This window comes from Lonchura striata, chromosome 27, assembly GCF_046129695.1.
Source record: "Lonchura striata isolate bLonStr1 chromosome 27, bLonStr1.mat, whole genome shotgun sequence".
In the NCBI taxonomy this organism is placed as follows: Eukaryota; Metazoa; Chordata; class Aves; order Passeriformes; family Estrildidae; genus Lonchura; species Lonchura striata.
Genome location: NC_134629.1, coordinates 9,178,395 through 9,202,675, shown reverse-complemented (window position 1 = coordinate 9,202,675; position 24,281 = coordinate 9,178,395). Strand labels below are relative to the sequence as shown.

Sequence of the window (24,281 nt, the reverse complement as noted above, 5' to 3'; positions counted from 1 at the left end):
GGTGTCCCGGTTCTGGGGTATCCCGGTTCCGGGGTGTCCCAATCCCGGGTGTCCCGGTTCCTGGGTGTCCCGGTTTCGGGGTGCCCCGGTTTTGGGGTGTCCCGGTTTTGGGGTGCCCCAATCCCGGGTGCCCCAATCCCGGTGCCCGTTCCAGGACTGCGCCCTCGGCACGGCGCGCTGCCGCCCGTTCCGGTGCCCGCTGCCGTCGCTGGAGCGCTCGGAGCTGCGGGCGCGGGGGCGCCTCTGGAACGGGACCTTCCTGGAGGTGGGCACGCAGGGAGCCCGGAGCCCGGCTCCTGCACCCCAATTCCTGAATCCCGAACCCCGAATTCCTGAATCCCGGAGCCCGGCTCCTGCACCCCAATTCCTGCACCCCGGCTCCTGCACCCCAATTCCTGAATCCCGGCTCCTGCACCCCGGTTCCTGAATCCCGAACCCCGAATTCCTGAATCCCGGAGCCCGGCTCCTGCACCCCAATTCCTGAATCCCGGAGCCCGGCTCCTGCACCCCAATTCCTGAATCCCGGCTCCTGAATCCCGGAGCCTGGCTCCTGCACCCCGGTTCCTCACCCCGGCTCCTGCACCCCAATTCCTGAATCCCGAACCCCGAATTCCTGAATCCCGGAGCCCGGCTCCTGCACCCCAATTCCTGAATCCCGAACCCCGAATTCCTGAATCCCGGAGCCCGGCTCCTGCACCCCAATTCCTGCACCCCAATTCCTGCACCCCAATTCCTGAATCCCGGAGCCCGGCTCCTGCACCCCAATTCCTGAATCCCGGCTCCTGCACCCCAATTCCTGAATCCCGAACCCCGAATTCCTGAATCCCGGAGCCCCGGTTCCTGCACCCCGGTTCCTGAATCCCGAACCCCGAATTCCTGAATCCCGGAGCCCGGCTCCTGCACCCCAATTCCTGAATCCCGAACCCCGGCTCCTGCACCCCGGTTCCTCACCCCGGTTCCTGCACCCCGGTTCCTGAATCCCGAACCCCGAATTCCTGAATCCCAGAGCCCGGCTCCTGCACCCCAATTCCTGCACCCCCAGTTCCTGAATCCCGGACCCCCGGTTCCTGAATCCCGGTTCCTGAATCCCGGACCCCCGGTTCCTGCACCCCAATTCCTGCACCCCAATTCCTGCACCCCCGGTTCCTGCACCCCAATTCCTGCACCCCAATTCCTGAATCCCGGACCCCCGGTTCCTGAATCCTGGACCCCCGGCTCCTGCACCCTGGTTCCTGCACCCCCAATTCCTGCACCCCAATTCCTGAATCCCGGACCCCCGGTTCCTGCACCCCAATTCCTGCACCCCAATTCCTGCACCCCCGGTTCCTGCACCCCGGTTCTTGCACCCCCAGTTCCTGCACCCCCAATTCCTGCACCCCAATTCCTGAATCCCGGACCCCCGGTTCCTGCACCCCCAGTTCCTGCACCCCAATTCCTGAATCCCGGACCCTCGATTCCTGATTCCCGGATCCCCAATTCCTGCACCCCAATTCCTGAATCCCGTATCCCGAACTCCTGAATCCCGGATCCCCAATTCCTGATTCCCGGATCCCCAATTCCTGCACCCCAATTCCTGAATCCCGAACCCAGAATTCCTGAATCCTGAACCCTAAATTCCTGAATCCCGGATCCCCAATTCCTGCACCCCGAATTCCTGAATCCCAGATCCCCAAATTCCTGAATCCCGAACCCCAAATTCCTATATCCCAGATCCCCAATTCCTGAATCCTGGACCCCCAGTTCCTGAATCCTGAACCCCAAATTCCTGAATCCCGAATTCCTGAATCCTGAACCCCAAATTCCCGAATCCCGGATTTCCAAACCCCAATCCCAAATTCCTGAATTCCCGAATCCCCAATTCCCGAATCCCCAATTCCCAAATCCTGAATCCCAAAATCCCAAACCCCAAATCCCCAATCCCGAATTCCTGAATTCCCGAATCCCCAATTCACGAATTCCGAATTCCTGAGTTCCCATATCCCGAATTCCCAAATTCCCAAATACAGAATCCCGAATTCCCAGATCCCAAATCCCGAATCCCGAACCCCGAATCCCCAATCCCAAATTCCCGAATCCCGAATTCCCGAATCCCGAATTCCCAGATCCCAAATCGCAAACCCCAAACCCCAAACCCCGAATCCCGAATCCCGAATCCCCAATCCCAAACCCCGAATCCCGAATCCCAAACCCCGAATCCCGAATCCCGAATCCCCAATCCCAAATTCCCGGATCCCGAATCCCAAACCCCGAATCCCCAATCCCAAATTCCCGAATCCCCAATCCCAAATTCCCGAATCCCCAATCCCGAATTCCCGAATCCCGAATTCCCAGGAGTTCCTGGGCGTGCAGCACCTGGAGCTGATCGTGCGCGCCGAGGTCTCGGTCACCTCACCCCACGGCAACGTCCTCGTCAGGGACCCGGTGGCGCAGGTGGGGACACCTGGGACACCTAAAATACACCTGAGACACCTGGGGACACCTGGGGACACCTGGGACACCTAAAATACACCTGAGGACACCTGGGGACACCTGGGGACAGATGGGACACCTAAAATACACCTGGGGACACCTGGGGACACCTGGGACACCTGGGACACCTAAAATACACCTGGGACACCTAAAATACACCTGGGACACCTGGGGACACCTAAAATACACCTGGGGACACCTAAAATACACCTGAGACACCTGGGGACACCTGGGACACCTAAAATACACCTGGGACACCTGGGGACACCTAAAATACACCTGGGGACACCTGGGACACCTAAAATACACCTGGGGATACCTGGGACACCTGGGGACACCTAAAATACACCTGGGGACAGATGGGGACACACCTGGGGACACCCCAATGACCCCAATGACCCCGTGTGACCCCTGTGACCCCGTGACCCCTGTGTGACCCCGTGTGACCCCCCTGTGACCCCGTGTGACCCCGTAACCCCCCCGTGCCCCCGCAGATGTCGCTGTCGGTGCACGCGGAGCCGGGCGTGGCCGTGCCCGCTGTCCCCAATGTCCCAATGACCCCTGTGACCCCGTGACCCCCGTGTGACCCCCGTGTGACCCCGTGTGACCCCCGTGTGACCCCGTGACCCCTGTGACCCCGCAGATGTCGCTGTCGGTGCACGCGGAGCCGGGCGTGGCCGTGCCCACTGTCCCCAATGTCCCAATGACCCCTGTGACCCCGTGACCCCCGTGTGACCCCCGTGTGACCCCTGTGTGACCCCCCTGTGACCCCGTGTGACCCCTGTGACCCCGTGTGACCCCGTGACCCCGTGCCCCCGCAGATGTCGCTGTCGGTGCACGCGGAGCCGGGCGTGGCCGTGCCCGCCGTGCCCTGGTGGGTTCTGCCGCTGGCGGCGCTGCTGGGGCTGGCGCTGCTGGGGCTGCTGGTGCTGGCGCTGCGCAAGGTGAGGGCGCCGCGACACATCCCGGGATACGTCGGGATATATCCCGGGATAACTCGCGATATATCCCGGGATAACTCGTGATATATCCCGGGATAACTCGTGATATATCCCGGGATAACTCGCGATACATCGCGGGATATCTCGAGATATATCCCGGGATACCTCGCGATATATCCCGGGATAACTCGTGATATATCCCGGGATACGTCACGATGTATCCCGGGATACGTCACGATGTATCCCGGGATACGTCGGGATATATCCCGGGATACGTCGGGATATATCCCGGGATAACTCGTGATATATCCCGGGATACCTCGCGATATATCCCGGGATAACTCGCAATATATCCCGGGATACGTCATGATGTATCCCGGGATACGTCGCGATACATCCCGGGATACGTCACGATATATCCCGGGATACGTCGCGATATATCCCGGGATACGTCGTGATATATCCCGGGATAACTCGTGATATATCCCGGGATACCTCGCGATATATCCCGGGATAACTCGTGATATATCCTGTGATATGTCGCGATATATCCTGTGATATGTCGCGATATATCCCGGGATAACTCGTGATACATCCCGGGATACGTCGCGATACATCCCGGGATACGTCGCGATATCCCGCGCTGCCACGTCGCGACAGGCCCGCTGCCCCTCTCCCCTCTCCCCCCAGGCGGGGTTTTTCCACCGCGCGCCGCCGCCGGCCGTGCCGCGCTTCCGCGCCGTGCGCATCCCCCGGGAGCAGCGGCCGCAGGCCAGCGACGGCCGCACCGGCACCGTCCGGCGGCCGCACTGGGCGGCCGGAGCCGCCGAGAGCCCCGGCGCCGCGCCCGCAACGGCCTGAGCGGCGCCGCGACGGACGGACGCCGACGGACGGACGGACGGACACGCGAGGGACGGACGGACACCGACGGACGGACACGGCACCCACGGATGGATGGACACAGCTCCCACGGACAGATGGACACAGCTTCCATGGACAGATGGACACAGATGGACGGATGGACACACGATGGACAGATGGACACGGCAGCCACGGACAGATGGACACAGCTCCCATGGACAGATGGACACGACAGACGGATGGACACGGCACCCACGGACAGATGGACACGGACAGACGGATGGACACACGATGGACGGATTGACACACGATGGACGGACAGACACGGCACCCACGGACAGATGGACACAGACAGATGGACATGCGATGGACGGATGGACACGGCATTCACAGACAGACGGACACAGCGCAGACGGATGGACACGCAATGGACGGATGGACACAGCACCCATGGACAGACGGACATGGCATGGACAGACGGACACAGCATGGACGGACAACTGGACAAAGGGGTGGACACGGGATGGACACGGGAGGGACACGGGAGGGACAGGGACAGGTCAGGGACACCCAGATCCACCTGAGGGACATCTGGGATGGACACCCAGATGGACAGAGGGACCGAGGGACAGAGGGACACAGACACGGGACAGGGGACAGGGAACACGGACACGGACACGGATGGTCCCTGGCACCATGGAGGCCCCGCCGTGTCCTGGAGCTCCCAGGATGGGCAGCGGCCGGGCAGAGCCACGGCCCCAGGGGTCAGTCCAGCCCCAGGGGTCAGTCCAGCCCCGGGGGTCGCTTTCTGTCCCCAAAGGTCACTTTCTGTCCCCAAAGGTCACTTTTTGTCCCCAAAGGTCACTTTTTGTCCCCAATAAAAGGCACTGACCCCACACTGACCCCGTGTGCTCCTTCGGTGTCCAGGGGTGGCCGCCATGATGGGTGTGGCAGCCATGATGGGTGTGGTGGCAGCCATGATGGGCGTGGTGGCCGCCATGATGGGTGTGGTGGCGGCCATGATGGATGCGTCCATCATGTACCTGTGGGCAGCCTCCATGACGGCAGCGGCCACTTTCCCGTCGCTCCAAACCGCATCTCCCGCACTAGCCGGACACGCCCTCCTCTCACGGGTCGTCCCCGGCCGCTCCGGCCCCGCCACAACCCCGGTACCGGCGCCTGGAGCACCGCCAGCGCCGCCTTGCCCACACTCAAGATGGCGCCGCGCGCCGAGCCCTTAGCGGACCCGCCAACATGGCGGCGCCCATGATGGCGTCAGTGACGTCACTCTCATTCCGGCGCGGGCCGGAAGCGGTGCGGCTATGGCGGCGCGGAGCTGGTGAGGCCGGGGCGGCCTTGGGGACACCGGGGGGACCCTGGGGACACCGGGAGGGGCTGAGGGGCGGGGGGCGGTCGGGATGGAGCCCACGCCAGGCCGGGGTTTGGGGCTGGGGGCGTCGTGAGGGCCCCGCGGGGCCTCGGTGTCACCTCGGTGTCACCATATCCCCTCCTGTCACCTCCAGTGTCCCCTCAGTGTCCCCACCCCGTCCCCAGATCGCCCCAGTCCCCTTCAATGTCCCCTCTGTGTCCCCAGCCCCTCTCCTGTCACCCCCAGTGTCCCCTCAGTGTCCCCCATTGTCCCCAGACCCCTTCCTGTCACCCCCAGTGTCCCCTCAGTGTGCCCTGTTGTCCCCAGTCCCCCTCCTGTCACCCCCAGTGTCACCCCCAGTGTCCCCTCAGTGTCCCATCAATGTCCCCTCAGTGTCCCCCCAATGTCCCCAGCCCCTCTCCTGTCACCCCCAGTGTCCCCTCAGTGTCCCCCATTGTCCCTAGTCCCCCTCCTGTCACCCCCAGTGTCCCATCAATGTCCCCTCAGTGTCCCCCATTGTCCCCAGCCCCTCTCCTGTCACCCCCAGTGTCCCCCCAGTGTCCCCTCAGTGTCCCCCATTGTCCCCAACCCCTCTCCTGTCTCCTCAGTGTCCCCCCAATGTCCCCAGACCCCTTCCTGTCACCCCCAATGCCACCTGAGTGTCACCACTGTCCCCTCAGTGTCACCTCAGTGTCCCCCCAATGTCCCCAGTCCCCCTTCTGTCACCCCCAGTGTCCCCTCAGTGTCCCCCGTTGTCCCCAGCCCTTCTCCTGTCACCCCCAGTGTCACCCCCCTGTCCCCTCTCTGTCCCCTCCCCTGTGTCCCCAACCCCCCCCAGCTGTGCTGTGACCCCTGGGGTGACACTGAGGTGACACTGAGGTGACATTTCTGTGTCCCCAGATGCCACCATGGCCACCAGCCGCTCGGAGGACGAGGAGTCGCTGGCGGGGCCCAAGCGGGGCCCGGCCACCCCCGCGGGGACTGTCCCCAAACGGCGCAGCTCCTCCAGGTGACATGGGGACAGTGGGGACACTGGGGACACTGAGGGGACACCGGGGACAGTGGGGACACTGGAGACACTGGAGACATTGGGGACACTGAGGGGACATTGGGACAGGGACTGTCCCCAAACGGCGCAGCTCCTCCAGGTGACACCGGGACACCGGGGACAGTGGGGACACTGAGGGGACATTGGGGACACCCAGGGGACATTGGGGACACTGAGGACACTGGGACAGGGACTGTCCCCAAACGGCGCAGCTCCTCCAGGTGACACCGGGACACCGGGGACAGTGGGGACACTGAGGGGACATTGGGGACACCCAGGGGACATTGGGGACACTGAGGACACTGGGACAGGGACTGTCCCCAAACGGCGCAGCTCCTCCAGGTGACACTGGGACAGTGGGGACACCCAGGGGACATTGGGGACACTGGGACACTGAGGACACTGAGGGGACAGTGGGGACATTGGGGACACTGAGGGGACATGGGGACACTGGGGAGGGGACACGAGGAGGGTTGGGGGGTTTGAGGCTGCCCAGTAACTCCCAGTTCCATCCCAGTCCATTCCCAGTCCCTCCCAATTCCATTCCCAGTTACTCCCAGTTCCATCCCAGTCACTCCCAGTCCATCCCAATCCATTCCCAGTCCATTCCCAGTCCATCCCAGTATATCCCAGTCCCTCCCAGTCCCTCCCAGTTGATCCCAGTCCCATTTTAGGTTCAGCAAGAGGAGGAAGTTCGATGACGAGCTGGTCGAGAGCAGCCTGGCCCAGCTCCCAGTGCCTCCCAGTCCATCCCAGTCACTCCCAGTCACTCCCAATCCATTCCCAGTCCATCCCAGTCAAACCCAATCCATTCCCAGTCCATCCCAGTCCATTCCCAGTCCCTCCCAGTCCCTCCCAGTTGATCCCAGTCCCATTTTAGGTTCATCAAGAGGCGGAAGTTCGATGACGAGCTGGTCGAGAGCAGCCTGGCCCAGCTCCCAGTGCCTCCCAGTCCATCCCAGTCAAACCCAATCCATTCCCAGTCCATCCCAGTCCGTTCCCAGTCACTCCCAGTCCCTCCCAGTCCCTCCCAGTTGATCCCAGTCCCATTTTAGGTTCATCAAGAGGCGGAAGTTCGATGACGAGCTGGTCGAGAGCAGCCTGGCCCAGCTCCCAGTGCCTCCCAGTCCATCCCAGTCCATCCCAGTCAAACCCAATCCATTCCCAGTCCATCCCAGTCCATCCCAGTCCATTCCCAGTCCCTCCCAGTCCCTCCCAGTTGATCCCAGTCCCATTTTAGGTTCATCAAGAGGCGGAAGTTCGATGACGAGCTGGTCGAGAGCAGCCTGGCCCAGCTCCCAGTGCCTCCCAGTCCATCCCAGTCCATTCCCAGTCCATCCCAGTCCATCCCAGTCCGTTCCCAGTCACTCCCAGTCCCTCCCAGTCCCTCCCAGTTGATCCCAGTCCCATTTTAGGTTCATCAAGAGGCGGAAGTTCGATGACGAGCTGGTCGAGAGCAGCCTGGCCAAACCCTCCCGGGCCAAGGGGGGTCCCGAGCCCCCCCCCAGGCCGGGGGGAGGGGCGGGGCCGGCGGGGGGTGGGGGAGGGGCGGCCCCCGAGCCCCCCCCCGGAGACAGGAAAAAGGTGAGGGGGGGAAAACGGGGGGAAAAACGAGGATTTTGGGGAAAATGGGGGGCTTTGGGGGGGAAAATGGGGATTTTTGCAGAAAAAAGGGCTTTTTTTGGGAAAAAAATGTCAGATTTGGAGGGAAAATGTGGAATTTTTGGAGGGAAATATGGGAAAAAGGTGGGACCCCTCAGGTGCCACCCAGGTGCCACCCACCCCCCTGTGCCCCCCACCTCATTCACTCAGGGACATCCTGGGACCCCCCCAGGACCCCCAAGTGACCCCCCAGGACCTTTCAGGTGCCCCCCAGGATCCCCCAGATGCCACCTGGGACCCCCCAAGTGCCCCCCAGGACCTCTCAGGTGCCACATGGGACCCCTCAGCCGCCCCCCAGGACCCCCCAGATGCCACCAGGGACCCCACAAGTGCCCCCCAGGACCCCCCAAGTGCCACTTGGGACCCCTCAAGTGCCCCCCAGGACCCCCCAGATGCCACCTGGGACCACTCAGGACCTTTCAGATGCCCCCCAGGTGCCCCCCAGGACCCCCCAGATGCCACCTGGGACCCCCAGGACCCCTGAGGTGCCACATGGGACCCCCCAGATGCCCCCCAGGACCCCTCAGATGCCACCAGGGACCCCACAGGTGCCCCCCAGGACCCCCCAGGTGCCCCCCAGGACCCCTCAGGTGCCACCTGGGACCCCTCAAGTGCCCCCCAGGACCCCCCAAGTGCCACTTGGGACCACTCAGGACCTTTCAGATGCCCCCCAGGACCTCTCAGGTGCCCCCCAGGACCTCTCAGGTGCCCCCCAGGTGCCCCCCACCTCCTCTGTACACCCCCCGTGCCCCCCAGGACCCCACAGGTGCCCCCCAGGACCCCCCAGATGCCACCAGGGACCCCACAAGTGCCCCCCAGGACCTCTCAGGTGCCCCCCAGGACCCCTCAGGTGCCACATGGGACCCCTCAAGTGCCCCCCAGGACCCCCCAGATGCCCCCCAGGACCACCCAGATGCCCCCCATGACCCCCCAGATGCCACCTGGGACCCTCAGGACCCCTGAGGTGCCACATGGGACCCCTCAGCTGCCCCCCAGGACCCCCCAGATGCCACCAGGGACCCCACAAGTGCCCCCCAGGACCTCTCAGGTGCCCCCCAGGTGCCCCCCACCTCCTCTGTGCACCCCCCGTGCCCCCCAGGACCCCTGAGGTGCCACATGGGACCCCTCAGCTTCCCCCCAGGACCCCCCAGATGCCCCCCAGGACCCCCCAGGTGCCCCCCAGGACCCCCCAGATGCCACCAGGGACCCCACAAGTGCCCCCCAGGACCTCTCAGGTGCCCCCCAGGACCCCTGAGGTGCCACCTGGGACCCCTCAAGTGCCCTCCAGGACCCCCCAGATGCCACTTGGGACCACTCAGGACCTTTCAGATGCCCCCCAGGACCTCTCAGGTGCCCCCCAGGACCACCCAGATGCCCCCCATGACCCCCCAGATGCCACCTGGGACCCTCAGGACCCCTGAGGTGCCACATGGGACCCCTCAGCCGCCCCCCAGGACCCCCCAGATGCCACCAGGGACCCCACAAGTGCCCTCCAGGACCCCTCAGGTGCCCCCCATGACCCCCCAGATGCCACCTGGGACCCCCAGGACCCCTGAGGTGCCACATGGGACCCCTCAGCCGCCCCCCAGGACCCCTCAGATGCCACCAGGGACCCCACAAGTGCCCCCCAAGACCTCTCAGGTGCCCCCCAGGTGCCCTCCACCTCCTCTGTACACCCCCCGTGCCCCCCAGGACCCCTCAGGTGCCCCCCAGGACCCCCCGGATGCCACCAGGGACCCCACAAGTGCCCTCCAGGACCTCTCAGGTGCCACCTGGGACCCCTCAGCTTCCCCCCAGGACCCCCCAGATGCCCCCCAGGACCTCTCAGCTTCCCCCCAGGACCCCCCAGCTGCCCCCCAGGACCCCCCTGGGTGACCCCCACCCCCGTGCCCCCCCAGGTGTCTCGGGCCGTGCCCCCCCCGGTGCCCCCCGGGCCGCCCCCGGCGCTGCCCAAGCGCCTCCGGAAGGGCAAACCCAGCACAGCCCCCCGGGACCTGGGCAGGTGGAAAGCGGCCGACGACCTCCTGCTCATCAACGCCGTGCTGCAGGTCAGCCCCGGGGCAGCGGGGGACCCCCGGGATTTGGGGGACCCCCCCTCAATTGGGGGATTTCGGGCGGATTTTGGGGGGAGCCCCCAGAACGCTCACCAGGGACCCAAAGGCTCCTTGTGCTGCAGGTGAGGGCAAACCTGAGGGATTTTGGGGGGAGTTTCTGCACCTGAGAGAATTTGGGGGACCCCCCTCAATTTGAGGGACCCCCTAAATTTGGGGGGACCCCCCCTCAATTGGGGGATTTCGGGGGGATTTTGGGGAGAACCCCCAGAACGCTCACCAGGGACCCAAAGGCTCCTTGTGCTGCAGGTGAGGGCAAACCTGAGGGATTTTGGGGGGAGTTTCTGCACCTGAGAGAATTTGGGGGACCCCAACCCAATTGGGGGACCCCCCTCAATTGGGGAACCCCCCTAAATTTGGGGGACCCCCCCTTAATTGGGGGATTTCAGGGGGATTTTGGGGGGAATCCCAGAATGCTCACCAGGGACCCAGCGGCTCCTTGTGCTGAACACCTGGGGGCTTTGGGGTGGATTTTGGGGTGGATTTTGGGGGGATTTTGGGGTTCCCTCCCCTTCTGTGAGTTTGGGGGTGCCCCCAGCCCCCCCAAAACTCCCACCCTCGCCTGGTTTTTTTTTGGGGATCCCCCCCAGACCAACGACCTGAGCTCGGTGCACCTGGGGGTGAAGTTCAGCTGCCGCTTCAGCCTGCGCGAGATCCAGGAGCGCTGGTACGCGCTGCTCTACGACCCCGTGGTCTGCAGGTGAGGGAGATTCGGGGGGTCCCGGGGGTCCTCAGGGGGTCCCATGGGTGTGGCAGAGTCAGGGGACACAGGTGGCACCCATGGGATAGAGGTGGCACCCATGGGATAGAGGTGGCACCCATGGGACACCCAGCAGCGCTGGCACTTGCTGCTCTGTGACCCTGTCATGTCTAATTGAGGGCTAATTTGGGGGGTCCCGGGGGGTTTTGGGGGGTCCTCAGGGGGTCCCAGGGGTGCGGGAGGGTCGTGGGATTCAGGTGACAGAGGTGGCACCCATGGGACACCCAAAGGAACATGGGTGACACCCATGGGACACCCATGGGACACCCGGCAGCGCTGACACTCGCTGCGCTATGACCCCGTTGTTTGCAGGTGAGGGATTTGGGGGTCCCGGGGGGATTTGGGGGGTCCTGGGGGGATTTTGGGGGTCCTCAGAGGGTCCCATGGGTGCGGGGGTGTCGTGGGAGTGAGGTGGCACCCATGGGATAGAGGTGGCACTCCTGGGGCACCCATGGGACACCTGGCAGCGCTGGCACTCGCTGCTCTATGACCCTGGCATCTGCCAGTGAGGGGTTTTGGGGGGTCCCGGGGGGTTTTGGGGGGTCCTGGGGGGATTTGGGGGGTCCGCAGGGGGTCCCATGGGTGCGGCAGAGTCAGGGGACCCAGGTGACACCCATGGGACACAGGTGGCACCCACGGGACACCCGGCAGTGCTGGCACTCGCTGCTGTATGACCCTGTCACCTCTAAGTGAGGGGATTTTGGGGGGTCCCGGGGGGATTTGGGGGGTCCTCAGGGGGTCCCAGGGGTGTCACACGTGTCCCACACGTGTCACACGTGTCCCACACGTGTCCCATGTCCCAGACACGCGTGTCAGGCCATGCGGCAGCTGCACCCCGAGGCCGTCGCCGCCATCCAGAGCCGGGTCCTGTTCAGCAAAGCCGAGGAGCAGCTGCTGGCCCGGGTGCCATCGGTCAGTGTCCCAAAATGTCCCAAAATGTCCCCAAATGTCACCTGTGTCACTCACTGACAGCTGCTGGCCCGGGTGCCATCGGTCAGTGTCCCAAAATGTCCCCAAATGTCCCCAAATGTCACCTGTGTCACTCACTGACAGCTGCTGGCCCGGGTGCCATCGGTCAGTGTCCCAAAATGTCCCCAAAATGTCCCAAAATGTCCCCAAATGTCACCTGTGTCACTCATTGACAGCTGCTGGCCTGGGTGCCATCGGTCAGTGTCCCAAAATGTCCCCAAAATGTCCCCAAATGTCCCCAAATGTCACCTGTGTCACTCACTGACAGCTGCTGGCCCGGGTGCCATCGGTCAGTGTCCCAAAATGTCCCCAAAATGTCCCAAAATGTCCCCAAATGTCACCTGTGTCAATCATTGACAGCTGCTGGCCCGGGTGCCATCGGTCAGTGTCCCAAAATGTCCCCAAAATGTCCCCAAATGTCCCCAAATGTCACCTGTGTCACTCACTGACAGCTGCTGGCCCGGGTGCCATCGGTCAGTGTCCCAAAATGTCCCAAAATGTCCCCAAATGTCCCCAAATGTCACCTGTGTCACTCACTGACAGCTGCTGGCCCGGGTGCCATCGGTCAGTGTCCCAAAATGTCCCCAAAATGTCCCAAAATGTCCCCAAATGTCACCTGTGTCACTCATTGACAGCTGCTGGCCTGGGTGCCATCGGTCAGTGTCCCAAAATGTCCCCAAAATGTCCCCAAATGTCCCCAAAATGTCCCCAAATGTCACCTGTGTCACTCACTGACAGCTGCTGGCCCGGGTGCCATCGGTCAGTGTCCCCAAAATGTCCCAAAATGTCCCAAAATGTCCCCAAAATGTCCCCAAATGTCACCTGTGTCACTCACTGACAGCTGCTGGCCCGGGTGCCATCGGTCAGTGTCCCAAAATGTCCCAAAATGTCCCAAAATGTCCCCAAATGTCCCCAAATGTCACCTGTGTCACTCACTGATAGCTGCTGGCCCGGGTGCCATCGGTCAGTGTCCCCAAAATGTCCCAAAATGTCCCCAAAATGTCCCCAAATGTCACCTGTGTCAATCATTGACAGCTGCTGGCCCGGGTGCCATCGGTCAGTGTCCCCAAAATGTCCCCAAATGTCCCAAAATGTCCCCAAATGTCCCCAAAATGTCCCAAAATGTCTCCAAGTGTCTCCTGGTGTCCCCAGACCTCGCTGCCATCCCTGGACACCTTCCAGGACCTGCTGTGGCACCACCCAGTCGGGTGTTTTACCCTGCCAGGACCTGTCCCCTGCCATATCCCCGTGTCCCCTGATGTCCCCAAATGTCCCCAAAATGTCCCCAAATGTCCCCTGGTGTCCCCAGAGCCCTGTGCCCTCGCTGGACACCTTCCAGGACCTGCTGCAGCGCCACCCGGCCGTGTTTTACCCTGCCAGGACCCCCAAGGCCCTGCAGCTGCATTGGCAGCTCCTGCGCCAGTACCACCTGCTGCAGGACCAGACAGGTGGGGGATTTTGGGGGGTCCCAGGGGGGTTTTGGGGTGAATTTGGGGGTCCTGGAAGGGTTTTGGGGGGTCCCGGGGGGATTTGGGGGGGTCCTAGAAGGGTTTGGGAGGTCCTGGAAGGTTCAAGGACCCCCAAATTGCAGGAGCAGGCAGGTGGGGAGGGGGCTTGGAGGGTCCTGGAGGGGTTTTGGGGGAGATTTGGGGGTCCCAGAGAGTTTTTGGGGGTCCTGGGGAAATTTCAGAGGGTCCTGGAAGGGTTTTGGAGGGTCCTGGAAGGGTTTTGGGGGTATCTGGAAGGTCCTGGAAGGTTCAGGGACCCCCAAATTGCAGCACCTGCTGCAGGACCAGAGAGGTGGGGGAGATTTTGGGGGGTCCTGGGTGGTTTTTGGGGGGATTTTGGGGTGGTTTAGGTCCCTGGTGGATTTGGGGGAGTCTCAGGGGGGATTTTGGGGTGTTTTTGGGGGATTTTGGGGTGTCTGACCCCCCAAATCCCCCCGCAGTGCAGCCCCTCCCCAAGGGGGATTTGGGGGTCTCTGGGGGGATTTGGGGGGGGATTTTGGGGTGTTTTGGGGTGGTTTTGGGGGGATTTTGGGGTGGTTTAGGTCCCTGGTGGATTTGGGGGAGTCTCAGGGGGGATTTTGGGGTGTTTTGGGGGGATTTTGGGGTGTCTGACCCCCCCAAATCCCCCCGCAGTGCAGCCCCTCCCCAAGGGGGATTTGGGGGTCTCTGGGGGGATTTTGGGGGGGATTTTGGGGTGTTTTGGGGTGGTTTTGGGGTGTTTTGGGGTGTTTTGGGTCCCTGGTGGATTTGGGGGAGTCTCAGGGGGGATTTTGGGGTGTTTTGGGGGGATTTTGGGGTGTCTGACCCCCCAAATCCCCCCGCAGTGCAGCCCCTCCCCAAGGGGGATCAGGTGCTGAACTTCTCCGACGCCGAGGAGCTGCTGGACGACGGGAAACTCCGGTGGGGAATTGGGGGGTCCGGGGGGATTTTGGGGGGATTTGAGGGGAATTTGGGGGTTCTGGAGGGGATTTTGGGGAGTTTGAGGGGGAATTTGGGGGGTCTGGAGGGGATTTGTGGGGGTTGAGGGGGATTTTGGGGGGTCTGGAGGGGATTTGGGGAGGAACTTGAAGGGTTTTGGGGAGACTGGGGGGGATTTTGGGGTGAATTTGGGGGTCTGGAGGGGATTTGGGGGGGTCTGGGGGGGATTTTGGGGGGTCTCAGAGGGAATTTGGGGGGTCCTGGGGGGATTTGGGGGGGTTTTGCGGGGTCCCAGGTGGGAATTTTGGGGATTTTGGGGGGGTCTTGGGGGGGAATTTGAGGGGTTTTGGGGGGTCCTGGGGGGATTTGGGGGGGTCTGAGGGGCATTTGAGGAGTTTTGGGGAGACTGGGGGGGATTTTGGGGGGAATTTGGGAGTCTGGAGGGGATTTGGGGGGGTCTGGGGGGGATTTTGGGGGTCCTGGGGGGATTTGGGGGGGTCTGAGGGGAATTTGAGGAGTTTTGGGGAGACTGGGGGAGATTTTGGGGTGAATTTGGGAGTCTGGAGGGGATTTGGGGGGGTCTGGGGGGGATTTTGGGGGTCCTGGGGGGATTTGGGGGGTCTGAGGGGAATTTGAGGAGTTTTGGGGGGGTCTGGGGGGGATTTTGGGGGGAATTTGGGGGTCTGGAGGGGATTTGGGGGGGTCTGGGGGGGATTTTGGGGGGTCCTGGGGGGATTTGGGGGGGTCTGAGGGGAATTTGAGGAGTTTTGGGGAGACTGGGGGGGATTTTGGGGGGAATTTGGGGGTTTGGAGGGGATTTGGGAGGGTCTGGGGGGGATTTTGGGGGGTCTCAGAGGGAATTTGGGGGGTCCTGGGGGGATTTTGGGGGGAATTTGGGGTCTGGAGGGGATTTGGGGGGGTCTGGAGGGGATTTTGGGGTTTTTGGGTTTTTTTGGGGTTTTTGGGGTCCCGGTGTCACCTCTCCCCTCCCCCCCCCAGGGACGTTCGGGACGAGGTCCTGGAGCACGGTGAGAGCCCCGGGAGCTTCCGGAACCTTCCAGGACCTTCCCTGAACCTTCCAGACCCTTCCAGGACCTTCCTGACCCTTCCAGGACCTCTCTGAACCTTCCAGGACCCTCCTGAACCTTCCCAGAACCTTCCAGACCCTTCCAGAACCTTCCCAGAACCTTCCAGACCCTTCCAGAACCTCCCTGAACCTTCCCAGAACCTTCCAGACCCTTCCAGAACCTTCCCAGAACCTTCCAGACCCTTCCAGGACCTTCTTGACCCTTCCAGGACCTCTCTGAACCTTCCAGGACCCTCCTGAACCTTCCCAGAACCTTCCAGACCCTTCCAGAACCTTCCCAGAACCTTCCAGACCCTTCCAGGACCTTCCCAAACCTTCCAGGACCTCCCAGACCCTTCCAGAACTTTCCCAGCACCTCCCTGAACCTTCCCAGACCCCTTCAGAACCTTCCAGGACCTCCCAGAACCTTCCAGACCCTTCCAGGACCTTCCAGAACCTCCCTGAACCTTCCCTGAACCTTCCAGGACCTTCCAGACCCTTCCAGAACTTTCCCAGAACCTTCCTGACCCTTCCAGGACCCTCCTGAACCTTCCTGGACCTCCCAGAACCTTTCCACACCCTTCCAGACCCTTCCAGGACCTTCCAGAACCTTGTATCCGTCTGTCTGTCTGTCCGTCAGAGCTGACGGTGGCCGTGTCACTCACTCAGTGTCTGTCTGTCCGTCTGTCTGTCCGTCAGAGCTGACCGTGGCCGTGTCACTCAGTCTGTCTGTCCGTCTGTCTGTCCGTCAGAGCTGACCGTGGCCGTGTCACTCACTCGGTGTCCGTCTGTCTGTCCGTCAGAGCTGACGGTGGCCGTGTCACTCAGTCTGTCTGTCCGTCTGTCCGTCAGAGCTGACCGTGGCCGTGTCACTCAGTCTGTCTGTCCGTCTGTCTGTCCGTCAGAGCTGACGGTGGCCGTGTCACTCACTCAGTCTGTCTGTCCGTCTGTCTGTCCGTCAGAGCTGACGGTGGCCGTGTCACTCACTCGGTGTCCGTCTGTCCGTCTGTCTGTCCGTCAGAGCTGACGGTGGCCGTGTCACTCACTCAGTCTCTCTGTCTGTCCGTCTGTCTGTCCGTCAGAGCTGACCGTGGCCGTGTCACTCTCTCTGTCTGTCTGTCCGTCTGTCTGTCCGTCAGAGCTGACGGTGGCCATGTCACTCAGTCTGTCTGTCCGTCTGTCTGTCCGTCAGAGCTGACCGTGGCCGTGTCACTCACTCGGTGTCCGTCTGTCCGTCTGTCTGTCCGTCAGAGCTGACGGTGGCCGTGTCACTCACTCGGTGTCCGTCTGTCCGTCTGTCTGTCCGTCAGAGCTGACCGTGGCCGTGTCACTCAGTCTGTCTGTCCGTCTGTCTGTCCGTCAGAGCTGACCGTGGCCGTGTCACTCAGTCTGTCTGTCCGTCTGTCTGTCCGTCAGAGCTGACCGTGGCCGTGTCACTCAGTCTGTCTGTCCGTCTGTCTGTCCGTCAGAGCTGACGGTGGCCGTGTCACTCTCTCTGTCTGTCCGTCTGTCTGTCCGTCAGAGCTGACCGTGGCCGTGTCACTCAGTCTGTCTGTCTGTCCGTCTGTCTGTCCGTCAGAGCTGACCGTGGCCGTGTCACTCAGTCTGTCTGTCCGTCTGTCTGTCCGTCAGAGCTGACCGTGGCCGTGTCACTCACTCGGTGTCCGTCTGTCTGTCCGTCAGAGCTGACGGTGGCTGTGTCACTCACTCAGTCTGTCTGTCTGTCCGTCTGTCTGTCCGTCAGAGCTGACCGTGGCCGTGTCACTCAGTCTGTCTGTCCGTCTGTCTGTCCGTCAGAGCTGACCGTGGCCGTGTCTCTCAGTCTGTCTGTCCGTCTGTCTGTCCGTCAGAGCTGACGGTGGCCGTGTCACTCAGTCTGTCTGTCCGTCTGTCTGTCCCTCAGAGCTGACCGTGGCCGACCGGCGGCAGAAGCGCGAGATCCGGCAGCTGGAGCAGGAGCTGCAGCGCTGGCAGGTGCTGGTGGACTCCATCACAGGTGGGCCGGACAGACGGACGGACGGACGGACGGCCGTCCCTGGGGCTGGCTGGCTGTCCTCGTGTCCATCCCCGTGTCCATCTGTCTGTCCGTTCCTGTGTCCATCCTTGTGTCCGTCCCTGGCTTTGCTTGTCCGTCCTCGTGTCCATCCTCTTGTCCATCCCTCTGTCCGTCTGTCCGTCCATCCTCATGTCCGTCTGTCCATCCTTGTGTCCATCCCTCTGTCCGTCTGTCCGTCCATCCTCATGTCCGTCTGTCCATCCTTGTGTCCATCCCTCTGTCCGTCTGTCCGTCCATCCTCATGTCCATCTGTCCATCCTTGTGTCCATCCTCATGTCCATCTGTCCGTCCTTGTGTCCATCCCTCTGTCCGTCTGTCTGTCCATCCTCATGTCCATCTGTCCAATCTTGTGTCCATCCCTCTGTCCGTCTGTCTGTCCATCCTCATGTCCCTCTGTCCGTCTGTCCGTCCATCCTCATGTCCATCTGTCCATCCTTGTGTCCATCCCTCTGTCCGTCTGTCTGTCCATCCTCATGTCCAGCTGGGTGTTCATTCCCATGTCCATCTGTCCATCCTCGTGTCCATCCCTCTGTCCGTCTGTCTGTCCATCCTCATGTCCATCTGTCCATCCTTGTGTCCATCCCTCTGTCCGTCTGTCTGTCTGTTCCTGTGTCCATCCCTTTGTCCCTCTGCTGTCCCCTGGCTGTCCCCGGTGTCCGTCTGTCCATCTCTGTCCGTCTGTCCATCTCTGTCCGTCTGTCCCCCTGGTGTCCGTCTGTCCCTCAGTGTCCCCCTCTGTCTCCCTGTGTCCGTCTGTCCTTGTCTGTCCGTCTGTCCCTCACTGTCCGTCTGTCCCCCTCTGTCCCCCTGGTGTCCGTCTGTCCCCGGTGTCCGTGTGTCCCTCACGTCCGTCCGTCCGTCCGTCCGTCCGTCCGCAGGGATGAGCTCCCCGGATTTCGACAGTCAGACTCTGGCCGTGCTGCGGGGCCGCATGGTTCGCTACCTGATGCGCTCGCGGGAGGTGAGCCCCAAAAACGCCCCAAAATCACCCCAAAAAACACCCCAAAATATCCCCGAAATACCCCAAAAATATCCCCAAAAATAACCCAGAAATATCCCCAAAAATATCCCCAAAATATCCCTGAAATACCCCAAAAATATCCCTGAAATACCCCAAAAATATCCCCAAAATAACCCCAAAATATCCCTGAAATACCCCAAAAATATCCCCAAAATAACCCAAAAATACCCCTGAAATACCCCAAAAATATCCCTGAAATATCCCTGAAATACCCCAAAAATATCCCTGAAATATCCCCGAAATGCCCCAAAAATATCCCCAAAATCACCCCAAAAAACACCCCAAAATATCCCCAAAATATCCCTGAAATACCCCAAAAATATCCCCAAAAATAACCCAGAAATATCCCCAAAAATATCCCCGAAATATCCCTGAAATACCCCAAAAATATCCCTGAAATACCCCAAAAATATCCCTGAAATATCCCAAAAATATCCCTGAAATACCCCAAAAATATCCCCAAAATAACCCCAAAATATCCCTGAAATACCCCAAAAATATCCCTGAAATACCCCAAAAATATCCCCAAAATCACCCCAAAATATCCCCAAAATAACCCCAGAATATCCCTGAAATACCCCAAAAATATCCCCAAAATAACCCAAAAATATCCCCAAAATAACCCAAAAATATCCCCAAAATAACCCAAAAATATTGCAAATATACCCCAAAAATATCCCAAAAATACCGCAAAAAATACCCCCAAAACATCCCCAGAAATGTCCCAAAAATATCCCCCAAAATAACCCAAATATACCCCAAAAGTATCCCAAAAATATCCCCCAAATCTCCCCAAAAACCCCCTGAAAAAAACCCCAAAACCAAAATATTCCCAAAAAATCCCCCAAAAAAACCCCAAAAAACCCTCCCAAAAACCCCAAATAAACCCCTCAAAAAAACCCCCAAAAATCCAAAATATCCCCAAAAAAACCCCCACAACCCCCCCCAAACCCACCCAAAAAAACCCCAAAAATCCCCCAAATGCCCCAATATCCCCGAAATACCCCAAAAATATCCCCAAAATATCCCTGAAATACCCCAAAAATATCCCCAAAATAACCCAAAAATATCCCCAAAATAACCCAAAAATATCCCCGAAATATCCCTGAAATACCCCAAAAATATCCCCAAAAATAACCCAGAAATATCCCCAAAAATATCCCCAAAATATCCCTGAAATACCCCAAAAATATCCCTGAAATACCCCAAAAATATCCCCAAAAATATCCCCGAAATATCCCTGAAATACCCCAAAAATATCCCTGAAATACCCCAAAAATATCCCTGAAATACCCCAAAAATATCCCCAAAATAACCCAAAAATATCCCAAAAATACCGCAAAAAATACCCCCAAAACATCCCCAGAAATGTCCCAAAAATATCCCCCAAAATAACCCAAATATACCCCAAAAGTATCCCAAAAATATCCCCCAAATCTCCCCAAAACCCCCCTGAAAAAAACCCCAAAACCAAAATATTCCCCAAAAAACCCCAAAAAAACCCCAAAAAACCCCCAAAAAACCCTCCCAAAAACCCCAAATAAACCCCCCAAAAAAACCCCAAAAATCCAAAATATCCCCAAAAAAACCCCCACAACCCCCCCCAAACCCACCCAAAAAAACCCCCAAAAATCCCCAAAATGTCCCAAAATCTCCAAAATTCCCAAAATTCCCCAAAATTCCCCAAAATTCCCCAAAATCCCAGATCACGCTGGGCAGAGCCACCAAGGACAACCAGATCGACGTGGACCTGGCGCTCGAGGGCCCGGCCTGGAAAATCTCCCGCAAGCAGGGTGGGTTTGGGGCAAATTTGGGGCATTTTGGGCAAATTTGGGGCATTTTGGGGTTTTTTCAGGGATTAGGGTTTTTTGGGGTTTTTTTAGGGGGGAAATTTGGGGTTTTTTGGGGGGTTTTGGGAGGTTTTTCGGTTTTTTAAAGGGTTTTTTTGGCTTTTTTTGGGATCTTGCAGGGTGATTTTTGGAGGGTTTTGGGGGAAATTTGGGGGTTTTTGGGGGAAATTTGGGGGATTTTGGGAAATTTGGGGCTTTGGGGTTTTTTTCAGGGGGATTTGGGGGAAATTTGGGGGTTTTGGGGGGAAATTTGGGGGATTTTGGGAAATTTGGGGCTTTGGGGTTTTTTTTTGGGGGATTTGGGGGAAATTTTGGGGTTTTTTTGGGGGTGGATTTGGGGTTTTTTTGGGGGCAGATTTGGGGTTTGTTTTTGGGTTTTTAGGGTTTTTTTGTGGGGATTTTGGGGTTTTTTGGGGGTTTTTGGGTTGGTTTTTTTGGGGGGATTTTGGGGTTTGGTTTTGTGGTTTTTTGGGGGGATTTTGGGGTTTTTGGGGTGGTTTTGGGGTTTGTTTTGGGTTTTTTTGGGGAATTTTGGGGCGATTTTTTGCGTTTTTCTCCACCGATCCTTTCCCGACCTTTCCGAAACCCTTTGGAATTTTGGGAGGCGCCGGAATTTGGGGGAATTTGGGGAATTTGGGGTCTCCCAGGGGTGATCAAGCTGAAGAACAACGGGGAATTCTTCATCGCCAACGAGGGCCGGCGGCCGATCTTCATCGACGGCCGCCCGGTGCTGGGGGGCTGCAAGTGGAAACTCTGCAACAACTCCGTGCTGGAGGTGGGCTCGGGCTCTGGGGGTCCCGGGGGGGTTTGGGGGGGTCCCGGGGGGGTTTGGGGGGATTTGGGGAGGATTTGGGGGGGATTTGGGGAAATTTGAGGGGATTTTGGGGGGTCCCAGGGGGATTTGGGGGGGTTTGGGGAAGTTTGGGGGGATTTTGGGGGGGCCTGGGGGGGTTTGGGGAGGATTTGGGGAAATTTGGGGGGATTTTGGGGGGGCCTGGGGGGATTTGGGGAAATTTGGGGGGATTTTGGGGGATTTTGGGGGGGCCTGGGGGGGTTTGGGGGGTCCTGGGGGGATTTGGGGGGATTTGGGGGGGATTTGAGGGGATTTTGGGGGGGCCTGGGGGGGTTTGGGGAGGATTTGGGGGAGATTTGGGGGGGAATTCAGGGGTCCTGGGGGGATTTGGGGAAATTTGGGGGGATTTTGGGGCGGCCTGGGGGGATTTGGGGGGTCCCGGGGGGATTTGGGGGGGTTTGGGGGGATTTGGGGGGGATTTGAGGGGATTTTGGGGGGGCCTGGGGGGATTTGGGGAGGATTTGGGGAAATTTGGGGGGAAATTCAGGGGTCCTGGGGGGATTTGGGGAGGATTTGGGGGGATTTTGGGGGGGCCTGGGGGGGTTTGGGGAGGATTTGGGGGGGATTTGGGGAAATTTGAGGGGATTTTGGGGGGTCCCAGGGGGATTTGGGGGGGTTTGGGGAAGTTTGGGGGGATTTTGGGGGGGCCTGGGGGGGTTTGGGGAGGATTTGCGGGGGATTTGGGGAAATTTGAGGGGAATTTGGGGGGTCCCGGGGGGATTTGGGGGGGTTTGGGGAGGATTTGGGGAAATTTGGGGGGGAATTCAGGGGTCCTGGGGGGATTTTGGGGGGTCCTGAGGGGGTTTGGGGAGGATCTGGGGGGATTTTGGGGGGATTTGAGGGGATTCCAGGGGGTTTGGGGGGAATTTGGGGGAATTTGGGAGGTCCTGGGGGGGTCCTGGGGGGGTCTGGGGGGATTTTGGGGGATTTTTGGAATTTTTTGGGATTTGAGGAGGGGTCTCTGTGGGAATTTGGGGATTTTTGGGATATTTTGGGTTATTTTTGAGATTTTGAGGAGGGGTCTCTGGATTTTTGGGATTTTGGGGATTTTTGGGATTTTGAGGAGGGGTCCCTGTGGGATTTTGGGGATTTGGGGATTTTGGGATATTTTGGGATATTTTTGGGGATATTTTGGGATTTTGAGGAGGGGTCTCTGGATTTTTGGGATTTTGGGGATATTTTGGGATTTTGAGGAGGGGTCTCTGTGGGATTTTGGGGATTTGGGGATTTTTGGGATATTTTGGGATATTTTTGGGATATTTTGGGATTTTGAGGCGGGGTCTCTGTGGGATTTTGGGATATTTTGGGATATTTTTGGGGATATTTTGGGATTTTGAGGAGGGGTCTCTGGGGATTTTGGGATATTTTGGGATATTTTTGGGGATATTTTGGGATTTTGAGGAGGGGTCTCTGGGGATTTTGGGATATTTTTGGGGATATTTTTGGATATTTTGGGATTTTGAGGAGGGGTCTCTGTGGATTTTGGGATATTTTGGGATTTTGAGGAGGGGTCTCTGTGGGATTTTGGGATATTTTGGGATTTTGAGGAGGGGTCTCTGGATTTTTGGCATTTTGGGGATTTTTGGGATTTTGAGGAGGGGTCCCTGTGGGATTTTGGGGATTTGGGGATTTTGGGATATTTTGGGGGATATTTTGGGATTTTGAGGAGGGGTCTCTGTGGGATTTTGGGGATTTTTGGGATATTTTGGGATATTTTGGGATATTTTGGGATATTTTGGGGATATTTTGGGATTTTGAGGAGGGGTCCCTGTGGGATTTTGGGATATTTTGGGATTTTGAGGAGGGGTCCCTGTGGGATTTTGGGGATTTGGGGATTTTTGGGATATTTTGGGATATTTTGGGATATTTTGGGATTTTGAGGAGGGGTCTCTGTGGATTTTGGGATATTTTGGGGATATTTTGGGATTTTGAGGAGGGGTCCCTGTGGGATTTTGGGGATTTTGGGATATTTTTGGGGATATTTTGGGGATTTTGAGGAGGGGTCCCTGTGGGATTTTGGGATATTTTGGGATTTTGAGGAGGGGTCTCTGTGGATTTTGGGATATTTTTGGGGATATTTTGGGATATTTTGGGATTTTGAGGAGGGGTCTCTGGGGATTTTGGGATATTTTGGGATATTTTTGGATATTTGGGATTTTGAGGAGGGGTCCCTGTGGGATTTTGGGGATTTGGGGATTTTTGGGATATTTTGGATATTTTGGGATTTTGAGGAGGGGTCTCGGCCCCCCAGATCGCCAGCCTGCGCTTCGTGTTCCTGATCAACCACGAGCTGATCGCGGCCGTGAGGAGCGAGGCAGCCCGGCTGGGGCACCAGTAAAAACCAGTACAAACCAGTACGGACCAGTACGGACCAGTACAAACCAGTATGGATCCTGTAAAACCAGTATGAGCGCCAATAAAACCAGGAAAACCAGTATGGCTCCAGTATAAACCAGTAAAACCAGTAAAAACCAGTATAACACACCAGTATAAACCAGTATGGCACCACTAAAACCAGTTTGGGACCAGTAAAACCAGTTTGGGACCAGTAAAACCAGTAACAAACCAGTAAAAACCAGTAAAACACCAGTAAAACCAGTATGGGACCAGTTTGGGACTGGGAATGTCCCAGTTCCCCCCTTTGACCTTTGACCCCCTCAATTCCCAAATTCCAAAAAAATTCCAGAATTTTTTCCGAAAGCTCCGAAGTTTTTATTGGAATTTTCCCAAATTTTCGGTCGCTGAAAAGGGGGAAAAATTCCCAAAAAAACACAAATTTGGGAAAAAAACAGGAAATTGGGGAAATTCCTGAAAATTCC

At 58.7% G+C, this 24,281-nt stretch overlaps 2 protein-coding genes across 3 annotated transcripts in view; both read left to right on the top strand.

Moving 5' to 3' along the window:
- The window catches only part of ITGA7 (integrin subunit alpha 7), a 32,066-nt gene extending 27,267 nt beyond the window's left edge, over positions 1-4,799 (top strand). Inside the window, 6 exon segments of the mRNA XM_077788586.1 lie at positions 155-265; positions 2,332-2,430; positions 2,964-3,032; positions 3,113-3,181; positions 3,270-3,443; positions 4,101-4,799. Of these exon segments, the coding sequence (XP_077644712.1) occupies positions 155-265; positions 2,332-2,430; positions 2,964-3,032; positions 3,113-3,181; positions 3,270-3,443; positions 4,101-4,271 (693 nt within the window). The 3' untranslated portion in view covers positions 4,272-4,799.
- A 797-nt stretch (positions 4,800-5,596) lies between these two features.
- LOC144247576 (microspherule protein 1-like) lies at positions 5,597-23,946 on the top strand. 2 transcript variants are annotated; one of them, XM_077788700.1, is made up of 13 exons: positions 5,597-5,610; positions 6,541-6,649; positions 8,104-8,272; positions 11,052-11,161; positions 12,025-12,133; positions 13,500-13,638; positions 14,523-14,598; positions 15,616-15,644; positions 17,586-17,678; positions 18,617-18,699; positions 20,465-20,552; positions 21,257-21,384; positions 23,714-23,896. In XM_077788700.1, exons 2-13 carry the CDS (start codon positions 6,549-6,551, stop codon positions 23,798-23,800), a joined length of 1,212 nt encoding a protein of 403 aa, XP_077644826.1. In that variant the 5' UTR covers positions 5,597-5,610; positions 6,541-6,548; the 3' UTR covers positions 23,801-23,896. The 2 variants fall into 2 exon arrangements, with proteins under 2 accessions (XP_077644826.1, XP_077644827.1); XM_077788701.1 differs by lacking the exons at positions 5,597-5,610; positions 6,541-6,649; positions 8,104-8,272; positions 11,052-11,161; positions 12,025-12,133 and adding an exon at positions 12,884-13,246 and having other exon boundaries at positions 23,714-23,946.
- Positions 23,947-24,281: the final 335 nt, after the last annotated feature.

Coding starts and splice junctions, on each gene's coding strand:
- LOC144247576 (XM_077788700.1), top strand. CDS start 6,549: ATGGCCACCAGCCGCTCGGAGGACGAGGAGTCGCTGGCGGGGCCCAAG. Junction 18,700..20,464: donor ACCTGATGCGCTCGCGGGAG/GTGAGCCCCAAA, acceptor CCAAAATCCCAG/ATCACGCTGGGCAGAGCCAC. Junction 21,385..23,713: donor GCAACAACTCCGTGCTGGAG/GTGGGCTCGGGC, acceptor TCGGCCCCCCAG/ATCGCCAGCCTGCGCTTCGT.